Raw genomic sequence first — 12,036 nt, forward strand, 5'->3', positions numbered from 1 at the left:
TCCTTCTCACGGCTCTTGTGCATCGGTCGGTGGAAAAGAGTCAGTTTTGATTACAAAGTAAACGCTGCAGCATCAGACAGGAGGGTTACATGCTGATGTGCATTCTATCAGGATGATTTATGCAAATTATGCACATTATTCCCGCAGGAATCTCTCTTCTGAAAGTGCCAGGATAAATTGCCGGAAATTAGCCATAAAATTCACTGTGCAGGGAGTGTGAGGTGAAGGCCGCCGAGGAGCCAAGGACATTGGGCCGCCGTGGTTACGCTTGGCCTGGCCTGCCTCCCCCATGCTTGGCATTCATGGCTGTTAAAGACCTCTGCTCAGACAGATACACTGAAGCCTGGAGTAGCACTCCACACATCAGTAAGATCAGCCGAGCAAGTGTTACACTCACAGACCCAGTTTCATGCTCTAGTAACATGACAGATTTCCAACCCCGGGAAGCGCATCCTTTCTTTTTTGTCTCGTGTCTTTTAATGTTTCAGATTGAAATCCACTTCATGAGAATACAGTGGGCTGTGCAGTTGGCCGGCTGAGTGACCTTAGATTGTTTTTATGTCTTCTTCATGTCTGCTTTTATGCCTGTGTTTACAGCACGGTTGACCTTGTTTGTGCTGCGTCTTAATCTTCAGATTACACTTTAATCACAAACCTGTCCAGCAATCAGGTGCATAATATACAGCATGTAAACAAGTCGTTGTCAGAGCCCCAACGCACACATTTCAGAACGGATTAAGTTCCCACTGTTTTATAGCTTCAGCTACACCACGTCAGGCCAGTGGAACACTTTACTAACTGGTGTTTTTCTAGTGAGGGACGATGGATTTTCTAGTTAAAATGTAAGTGGAGAGAAGAGCGGATTATTAAGGTGGAATTTGTAGTTCTTTCTTTGTCTTTGTTGTTTTTTATATGTGAGTTATTCAAATTCATCTCACTTCAGTGTGTTGTTGACGCTTTGTGGACTAAAATGTAGAATTCTCAAATAAGTAATAACTTTTGGAACTTTTTATTTTATGTGTAATGTTTGCCTTTGCAAGCGACATTTTTTTAGAAACAATCTAAACTTTTTAAATTGACAGCCCAGTTTTTAACAATTCAAAGTCTGACAAAAACATATTCACATGAACTGAATGAATGAACTGTTACTTCTTGTTACTATTACTTTGTAAAATGTCAAATTTCACAAAATCTACCTTTATATAAAAATCAGTAAATCAGTAAATATTAAATTTGTAAGTTATTTAAAGCACACACATTTTTTTCACCTACCATAAATTCTTACAAAAACAATATCAGCTCAAGTATTCACTAGTTTAGTAAACTATATTGACCAAGAACATAGACCCAGAGAATATATCTAGAATAATGTTTATGTTAATTTAGGATGTCCTTTCTAACAGTGGACAAAAGCTGTGTCTTTAGCTGTGTGTGTGTGTGTGTCGGGATGTGTGTTAAAAAAGAAGAAGAAGAAGGGTGATTGAGTGATTCACACTGCTATTGTGTCACCCCATGTCTTTATATCAATGTGGAAGCCACAGTTAATGAACATCAGAGAGTGGAGATGAAATCCACCTCGTCTTCCTTTTAATGAACCCTGAGACTCGGAGGGTCTGCATGTTGATCAGGACAAGTGATCACTGACAGGGGGCTCGTTGGGGTGGGGGGGGTCCAGCTATTTTCAATAAGATTTCTTTCCCTTTACTGCATTTCTGCAACTCTGAGGTCACAGACAAGGAAAGTTCACATCTGACTGTGGAGCCTTCAGGAACAGCGTTGCCGTAATCTGCAGACAAAGCTACAGTAAAAATGATTTGCTGTGACAGCGTCATCATCGCAGTTTCTTTTTAATGACGTGATAAAATAAGAGGATCATTTTTGCACTGACGTTTTTTAACATTCAATCTCCAAATTCGAGGATGTGGGTGGGAAAAAAAAAGGCGAAAATAACGGGACATTTCTTCGAGACGCAGCGTGGTTTTTAAACAAATAAAATAAAAGGCCACCCATCAGCTTTTATATTTGCACAATGGAAGCTTTTAATTCCGTTGGACCCTGTTTTTGTTTGTTCAAATCCATAACAAATTGTTTTTGTGTGTGGGGTAAAAAAAAATGAAACGTGTAAAACAATACAGCCTGCTCTGTCCAAAACAACACCACAAATTACTCCTCCCTGTCTTGACACGTTCAAATCCCAGAGGAAATAAAAGAACATCAGATTAAGACACAAGGACAGTTCCGTCAGTAAACAGGGATTAGGGGATTGGGGGATTTAATCTGATTAATGTGGAGCCAGTTGGAATATTGGAGATGTTGCTCAACAGTTGTATTCCAGATGAGGGGATAATCACACATTACTACGTCATTTATTGTACCCTGTTAGAGGTTTCAGAGCTAAACACAGCACCATATGTTTACCTGACCTCCGGGCTGCCTCAGAGAAACAGCACTTCCCCACTACAATGAATTAGAGGCTCATTAGGGGAGCGGCACAACATACAGAGAGAAACGTACAGCAGACGTGAGGCGTTCCTAACATATAAGTCTGTCAACTGCAACGATGGAGTTAAGATTCATTTATTTTTAGATTTAATTCATCTGTTTTTATCTTTGGTGAATCTAAACAAAGTCACTAACACAAGGAGGTCAAAGGAGACCAAGTTGCTGAAAACACAAATATTTTGCAGTTGGGTGTTCTTATAAATAATTAAAAAATTGATAAGCAATGACTGTAATACTACATGTCAGTATTTGATAGAAAACGAGTTAAATATTTGCGCTCTTTTCTTCTTACTGTCCACCTGTTCCACAGAGAGTTCTATAAAATTGAGTTATTTTGTAGTGAGATGCAGAACATTTTGAATTAGTTGACGTCTCACAGAAAGAAAATCACAGAATGTTTTGTGGCAAAATTGAAAAAACTAAATTTACACATATATTTGTGAGCCAACAAATATGATCCTGTCTGAGTCCAAACCCACAATTTAAAAAACTGTGATTACTGCTAGGTATTTTTAAAAATTAGGGCATTTTTCTTGCATTTTTGCCGTTTTATAAGAACTTGTAGTTCTTACTGTAACCATGTCACGGTCTTGTTGAGTCACGCTCGGAAATTAGGATTAGAGTTGGACATGAAACTCTGGTTAAGTCTGAACAAATGAAATTCAATGCAGGGTCCTCACAGGAATAGGAACACCAACCATTGTGTGTGTGTGGGGGGAGATAATGTGTGTATAGAAAATGTACATGTGTAAGTCTGTATCATGTATTGATACATGCAACAAATATCTTCAAATCATCCCTTAAACCATGTCCTCTGTTTGTTTTTGTAGATCTTGTAGAACTGCAGTAAAAGGAGGATTTTGAGGTTTAGTAAAAATGAAGTTTAGTTGGTTGTACCATCTGATTAAAACAACATTTTTAAGGTTTAGTAAAAATGAGGTTTAGTTGGTTGCACTGTCTGATTAAAACAACAACAAAAAACAAACACAGGAACATGTCACATGACCTGACCTCTGTACTTCAAGAGGATAAACGGAACTAGTATAAAAGAGTATTTTCACTGAACTTCATAACAGCGTTATCAAGTCTTGACCCGTAATGCACTGTTGTGAATTGTTGTAATTTATTTAGTGAACCAGTACTGACCTATTCTATTCTATTCTATTCTATTCTGTATCTGTATCTAAAAGCAAGTGTGAGATTAAGAAGTAAATATCAAACACACACATTCCCTCATCTGCATTGTGTGTACACCAACACCGACACCAGCACCGACACAAAGACAACATTATGCATTGCTATCAGTGCCATGACAAAAGTGAAAACCAGCCAGCACTTGATTTGGAGCCTGAGCCGCTGCTGCACATATATCTTTACCCTGTGTGTGAGACGCAGCAGAGATGGATCCACTGGCAGAGTTTTGCCTGCCACTGATATGAGGAGGACATTTCAATTCAACACGTTTATGTATATTTTGACTTTCTTGTTTATCATCCTTAGCATACATCACATCTGGGTTATAAACAGGCGTCCTGCCGGCCCTTGATATGGTAAATTGGACATTTTATGGTTTTAGGAAAGGTGATGTTTTTTTCCCTCCTCTTTTATCTTCAGCGTTTATTCATGAGCACCGACTCTGGCTGTAAATGCCTTTAAGACAGATTCAGCTTTATTAGAGTCATGAATAAAAACCCATGCTGCTGTTGTTGAAGACTGGCACCAGGTTGGTGGCCACTGGAGAAGGCTTTGAGCCTCCTGGTCTGGTTTGAATGGCTGTGTCTTTGCTCAGTCCAACTCATCATCATAACATTTCACAGACCCTTGTGTGAACATGACATTTTAGCAGCTTGTAACAGAAACTGGAACACGGAAGGTTTGAGAACCCAGGAGGTCAAACATCAAGAGGAACACAGTAGCTTTGAAGAGTTAAAGAACTAACGTCACCCTGGACGCCATCATCTTTTCGGTCACTCTGAAGTCTCCTCTGTGTTTAAACAGATTTGTAGATTTTTTTTCCCTTCAGATGCAGTTGTTGTGTTTTTCCCCTCACATATGGCTCCGTCTCACCCCTGGGGAATATCCTCCTCTGGGCTAATGTGAATATTAGTATGGGTTAAATGCTCCAGTCATTTGTGCATTAATGCATATTGCATAATTAATGTTTTCGCGACACCTCAGTTGCCAGCAGGAGGAGAAAAAACATCAGACAGAGCCTCAAATATTAATGTCAAATCCTGGAACTGACAGGATTGAAGCAGTTTGTCTCCTGATTATTTTCCATTCTTGATGAACTGAGCTGTACGGTGTGGATTAGAGGCATTCAGGATTGTGATTGGATTAAAGTGGACACTGTAATGACCCTGTTGTCGGAATAGTTCATCATACACAGGAACACAAAGCTGAGATCGGAGGCTGTGTGACCAAAAGGAAGGCTGGTGTAGACTGAGGAAACATCCGATGTTGGTTTTACGAAAAAGCAAAGGGACATTAGATTTTCTTTGAATTAATTTGATTAAAAATGTGATTAATAGTTCATTTTTAATGCTGCTTGTGGTTGTCATGGTCAGCTAAACACAAGATCTTAATTATAAATTAGATTACTCCAGATATATTTTCAATTTGATGGCTATTCAAAAGTATAAACTTTAAATTTAACACATTTAGGCAACATAGAATTATTGGCATTCAAATATAATGTCTTGTTTTTTTGTTTGTTTTTTTTTTGTTTTGTTTTTTTTTATCACCTGGAGATTTTGCAGTGCATCCAAAAATGTTTTCTAGACAAATTTCCGCCTACATATCTGAGAAATAAACACAGGGCAATTTTGACTGTGTTTGCCAAAACACTGAATTTTAGTTCTAATTTACATTTTCAAGGAATTAGTCTGTGCACACAATGAGCTTGTCAGAACTAGTTTTTTTCTTCTGATTTTCATTTTTTAAAAATAGAACAGAGCTTAGTTTTCTCTGTCCATGGTGCTGAAGGTAAACGAGCCTACACTCCTGCCAGGAAAAAGCAATTGTTTTCGCATAAATTTAGTTTTAAAAATATCACATATATATATATCATATATGCAGTTATACACATACGTGTATAAGTACCTCCACCTTACATAATCATCGTATTTGTCTCTTTTCTTTTTTTTGTAATCCAATACGACAAAACCCCGAGCTCGCTGACGCTGTCTCCACTGCGCTCATCAACCAGTGTGTTTCAGTCCTAAAATTTCACACTTGTTCTTTTTGGCCTTCGTCAAATACTTGGTGTGGACGGAGGAGTGAGGAGGACAAAGGGCGAGACGATGGCAGTGCAGCTGATGGCTGCGTTGTGATTAAAGACGCCAAATTACGACAATGAGCGCTGTCGTAATTACATTCCTTAATCACATTCTGGAGGCTCTAATTACCTTAACGATGTGTTTCATTGTGTGAAGCCAGGTATTACAGTCGACAGTTTTCATACACATTTGTTTTCGAATTAACACTATTACACACCTCATGGTGGCCGTTTTAATGGCGATAATACGCGTTATTTGTCTTTTTAATGATATTATTTGTTCGTGGAGAGCAAACATCTGCCTTCTGTCTGGTGCAGCTCTTCTGGCCTTCGCTCTCATCACTTTCTCTGACTCGTAACTTACGAAAACAGAAATAAAATAAAGCAAGAAGCAGGAAATAATGTCTCTCCCACAGAAATGTCCGCGGTGTTTACACCAGGAACCTCCTGTCTCTGGCTTTAATAACGTTATGTCGCAGTAAAGTGTTAACTTAGATCATTTAAATTAAAATATGAAAAAAATATTTTTCTTCATCCATCTTTCACTACACTTCACAGATGAACAAGCACAGCTGTGTTTGTTGTTCAAAATATTTTAATAAAGCTTTTCAACACTGATACACATACAAATGGCCCTCGTCGCTCATATAATAACTAAGGTATCTACACTATAGTCCACATCTGACCTGGCAACCCAAATTACCTCACTCTGAATGAGAGGAAAATGCATTAAAAAAACAGCAACTGAAGACTAACTACGGTGTGCAATACAAGCAAAACACAGCATATAAATATTTAAAATAATAAATTACAAAGAAACAGAGCAAAACACTTGATCCTTAGTTCATGTTTTCTAATTATTATTATTATTATTCTCATTAGTTTACAGTGCCCCACTCCTCAACATATACCTTTGATAGTGTCTGATGTAGCACATAATAAATAAGTGAGTCCTCACACCACTGATCTGTCTTCATTTAACATCGCCTTAGTTGATCATGACATTCCACGTGCTCAAAGTTCATGAAAATGGGCCTCGAAAAGCAGTCAGCAAGACGGCACGAACATGTCTCTGAGGTAAATCAAAGGAAAGGGAATTAAAAAAAAAAAAGATAAAGAAAAATATACCGGAAGCAGCAGAAGGTGAGGTTTGGACCGAGTCTCCAGGAGAGTGTCCAAGGATTTAACTGAAAAAGTTACGCAAGTCGTCAGGTCACCAAGTCTCCGACAGGTCCATAACTGAGCAGCTGACTCGAACTTTTAGCAGGCCTACAGTTCGGTCTTCACTGCCGTTCACACCAGCACTTCAGAGATGATCTATGTACACAATCAAGTATTGTTTGGACAAAAGCATTTTTTGTTTTTCAATGCGTTTCGTACATATTATATAAAAGTATTTGTCTCTAGCCTACTGACTTCACCCAGAATCTCCAAAAGTCTTCTCCCTCCCTGCCTCCCTCCCTGCCTTCCTGCTGCTCTCTCTCCCCGTCAGTTAAGGCTTGTCAGTGCACTGTTTGCACAGGCTGGAGGTGGCGTTGTTGAAAAGGGTACATTTGTCCGGACAGGCGGACGCAGCCACTCCGGTGGGGAAGGGATATCCAGTCGGCGGCTCGTACGCGCTCAGACCCGGAGCTGCGAGCGCAGTGGCGGTGGGTATGGCGGCGGCGGAGATGGCTTGGCCCTGGTTCAGGTACGCCACTAGCCTCCTCATCTCATCCAGAGCCTGCGCTTGCATGAGAATGAAGTTTTTGGCGAGCAGCAGCGTGGCGATTTTGGAGAGTTTGCGCACGGATGGGCTGTGCGCGTAAGGGATGACGGCTCTGAGCTCGTCCAGCGCGTCGTTCAGGTCGTGCATCCGCCGTCTCTCTCTGGCGTTGATGTTTAGCCTCAGTAATTTCTGCTCTTTGGATTTCTTACCTCCTTCTGCTTTACCCGCCACCCCCGTGCCCCTGTCTGACAGGAGCACCATGTCGCACCTGCCGTCGCTGTCATCGTCGGGGCTCTGCTCTCCACCGCTGCTCTCTGCAGCGGAGGTCCTGTTTGCGCTCTCGCCGAAGTTGATGCACAAAGATCCGGTCGGCAGACCTAGTGGTCCCCCTCTGACTCCTGCCAGCCCCCCAGGCTGGATCGGGTCACCGTCGGTCTGGTCATAGCAGCCTAAAGGCGACTGGCGGTCCCTGGTCGGGAGTTCGATGCCGGCCGATGCCCTGAACGGGTCCATTTTTTTGTTGGACACCGCGCTCAGAGTTTTGTGAAAAATGTCCCCCGCGCCGCTGTTCAAGCTCATCCTCCGGTCCATCACAGTCTCGATGCTGAAGCCACGGTCCAGTTCTGGAAACTCTGGACGAGTTTCTTCCACTTGTTTGTTTCCCTTTTACGAGTTTACTTGCGCGTCAGTGGTGAAGTTGTGGGTTTGCTGGACTTGTCAGCTGAGGTGTAGAGATGAGGAGGAGACCCGTGTATTAAAGTGCCCCCCCCTCTCTCTCTCTCTCTCTCTCTCCCTCTCTCTCTCTCTGTCTCTCTCTCTCCCCCTGAATCACCTTCACAGACTCTCCACCTTCGTCCTCCTCGTTACGCACAAGACGCTGGAGTCTTTTTACATCATTATCTCGAGGCGGGTTATTAAAAAGGATTCGCCTATTGGGACACAGACTCCTGCCCCTCTCTCCCACACACACACACACACACACACACACACCCCTCACCCCCCCTCACTCGCCACCCAATCAAGTTAACGTTTTAATTAATGGCCTTTAAACGATGACAAACATCACCGTGAACACTCCGTCTCCCTCCTTCACCATGTCTGTGGTCGTCTGTGGTGATCTTTATGACGGTGATGTGAGGAACCCCTCTACACTATAATGATCTGTGGAAGAGTAAAATATACTCCCTGATAAAGTATTACTTGTTGTGAGGACAGAAGTCATTCAGTCTCTATATGAAATGTTCGTATATAAACACTGAGTAATTGTTTTAAACCTGACCCAGTTCTAACCGTCTCTGCATATATATAACTTCACTCTTTACTTTGATATTTAATGCTATTGTACTAGACCATATTTAGAGTATATTTATATTTATATATGACTTGTATGTTGTAGTTTTTCGTACTTCAATCTACACCTTTAAAATACTCCCTTCTACTACTAATACGCTGCGTTTTCGCTCCGAGTCTTTCCCTGGAAGATCATACGATACTTATTGTGCTCATAGTGCCATCTATTGGTTGTAAGTGTTTAGTACAGCCAATGCAACGTCTTCATGGTGTCAATAAACGGCCTTTTGATCCTGCCACATTGAGCATCAGGGTTTAAAATATAAATAAAACCAGTTTATATAAAAATAATTCAAAAACTGTGATAAAATGCAATTAATCTCAACACCTGCAGTTCCTGTCAGGAGTATTTCCTAACAGGTCAAGTACAAAATAGTACCAGACAAACATGACTAGTAAAAGTGAAAAGTGACATTTGCGCTTAAAGCTAAAATCCTAAAACATAATGGCAAGAAGGTCCATCCATCCATCCATCCATCCATCCATCCATCCATCCATCCATCCATCCATCCACCCCCTCCAACCTAAATCAACACCATATTTATTGCTTCTTGGTTTCTTTGTCACTACAAGACAAACACTTAACACCTCGTTCTACACTCACACAGTCGATGTTGTATCCCTGCTTTTTTGAGCATATTTCAATTAGCTTCTGTTCCGTCGCTGCTCTCAGACGCTGTAAGAGGCCATCAGGGGCAGCACGCTTCAGGAATTATGATCTAACGAGTGGCAGAGACAGTCACTTTATCCTGAGACAGCAAGAGAACACCTTCATGGCCAATCAGCTCGGGCTAATGAGACAAGATGGACCAGGACTCTGCCACAGCCATTACAGCCACAGTCCGTCAGCACTTTAGAAACGAAGAGAGCATGAAAGTAGAACTGTGTGAGGAGAACACCAGCATCAATTTAGGTTGTAGTGAAGTACGTCAGGACATGAGAGCCAAGTCAGTGAGTGCTCAGAGTGTGTGTGTGTGTGTGTGTGTGTGTGTGCTGTGGATTGTATACTGTACTTTACACTCTGTGGTCTTTAACGCTGTTAGTCTGTGACGGAAACATCAGTCTTCAGGAGTGAACTTGTAAAATCAGTTTCTGTGCATGCGGTTCTGTAATAAAACCGTTAAGGATCACCTCTGACATATTATTATTATATCCATATAACGTGATGTCATCTTAATTTCACAAAGTCATGGGTAAAATATGCTTAAACGAGCAATGTAATAGATTTCAACTGCATTTTTGTTCTCTTACCACAAGAGGGCGCCTAAAGCCTTTGAGTGTTAAGCAGGGCACAGTCTGAGTCATGGTGAACAGGCTTGTGTGAAATCTGCGTGGATTTCAGTCGAGTTTTTTTTTTTGTGGTTATCAGGGGAGGCCAGATTCTGATGTGGAACTGTCATTGTTGTCACACCGAGTTGAGTGTCGTGTTCATGACGTGTCATAAACACGTTGCCTCATCTCCTCCCCAGGAGGTAGAATAATTACAACGTTGTCTTTGTGAACGCGAGCATCATAGTTACACTGTATTTCACCTACAGTTATTGGTCATTTCTTTTTTAGTTTTTTAGTTTTAGTTCATTTATTTTCAACTATTATTTATTTTTCAACCCAGTGCCACTGTCACTGTAGTTCATTTTAGTTTAGCTTGTTGATTAGATCTGGGACAGGGGTCTCACAATGCTCCAAAGAAATTAACCCTGAATATTGTTACAGTGTATTTCAAAACACAGATAATCTGGTTGGCTTGTACTTTATTTAGAATAAAACTTTGATTCAAAGATACTTGGTTAAAGATACTTCTCTTTATATTTGCCCCTACTGTATACTAACTTTTATATATATATATACATATATACTGCTGTTAATTTCCTCCTGATTTGCAAAAACAACTCGTAGGCTGAGATCTACTGGCGGGCAAGATCATGATGCCGAGCCATATATTTGACATCACTGACTAAGTGAAATATTATATTGATGAAAATCCTGAATATCAGCATCACCCCTGCAAAACCTCTCCTCTCATCCGTCCGTCCATCCATCCATCATCCATCACTCCTCCCACCAGTCTCAGAGATGATATGCTCAGACCCTGGGCTGATGTCATTAATCAAGATCTGATTACTGTGTCCTGACAAAATGGCTAAAACATAGCTTTCATTTTTCCTGAAGCTAGAAGGAATCGAACACGTTCAATCAGGGAGATAGTTTGAAAAGTTTACTTTAAATGTCTGATCACAGATTTTTATTTTAGATAATAATTAGACTCCGTCGGTAGTGGGCTACTTTAAGGTATAACGTAGTCCTGTCGTTCTTCATATAGCCTAGGCCAAATGTCTCAAATGGTCTAAATATGTTATATATATATATATTTGCCCCCACCCCCCACCCCACCCTAAAATATAATATTAGATATAATATTTGGAATAGTTAGTTATTTTACTGTTATGTTGCAGTGATTTCACCAGCTTGTGGCTCAGATGTGACAAAAAGCCGTGATATGTAACTGGGCCACAAATGTTTTGCTCTGTGGTTATTATGGCTAGGGTGGTACTCCCGTGATCGCCGTTAGGCGGCAGGCTAATACAGGAGGACGTTGTTTCCCCCTAGTGTAAATGCCTTCAGCCCACGGCTTCTGTTGGACACTGTATTCATCAGTTTTGTAGAAAGAAAAAAAAAATCCCCCGACGTGTCGGGCGACATTTCCGAACCTCTTTATAATTAAATTAATGGGAGTGTTTCAGTTGGCAGCTGCAGCCTACACTCCCTCTGCTCATACTTCCTCATTTCCATTCAGTGCGTGGCCCTCGCTTATGTAGAAATTAATATGCAGATCAAATAAATCATAATTTAATATCCCTGTCCTGTAGGGCCTTTTAGATGATTGCAGGGAGCAGAACTGGAGCTGCTTAACTGCAAAAAAAAAAAACTGTTTCCTAACAGAGTGGGGAGCAAAAATTATGCAGGAACAAGGTGTCAGTTTGTTCCCACTGAGGATTTTATAAACACCACAATTAAACGATCGTTGTATACATTTTATTTTTTTGGTAAATTGTGGGGATATTTTGGTTGGAAATAGTCAAGGGTATTATAATTGTGATATATTGAATTGCGACACTGTTAGATTTCTTTCTTTACAGTGGAAAAAAACAAAATATATTTATTTTAATAAGTGTAATTTTACGTTTTTCCCTGTGTTTGA

At 40.6% G+C, this 12,036-nt stretch overlaps 1 protein-coding gene across 1 annotated transcript; it reads right to left on the reverse strand.

Annotated features, from left to right (window-relative positions):
• Positions 1–6,364: 6,364 nt before the first annotated feature.
• Positions 6,365–8,340, reverse strand: bhlhe22 (basic helix-loop-helix family, member e22). The gene has a single exon (XM_008307792.3). It carries the CDS (start codon positions 8,076–8,078, stop codon positions 7,272–7,274), a length of 807 nt encoding a protein of 268 aa, XP_008306014.1. The 5' UTR covers positions 8,079–8,340; the 3' UTR covers positions 6,365–7,271.
• Positions 8,341–12,036: the final 3,696 nt, after the last annotated feature.

The sequence above is a fragment of the Cynoglossus semilaevis genome, chromosome 3 (genome assembly GCF_000523025.1).
Source record: "Cynoglossus semilaevis isolate Cse_v1.0 chromosome 3, Cse_v1.0, whole genome shotgun sequence".
NCBI lineage: Eukaryota > Metazoa > Chordata > Actinopteri > Pleuronectiformes > Cynoglossidae > Cynoglossus > Cynoglossus semilaevis.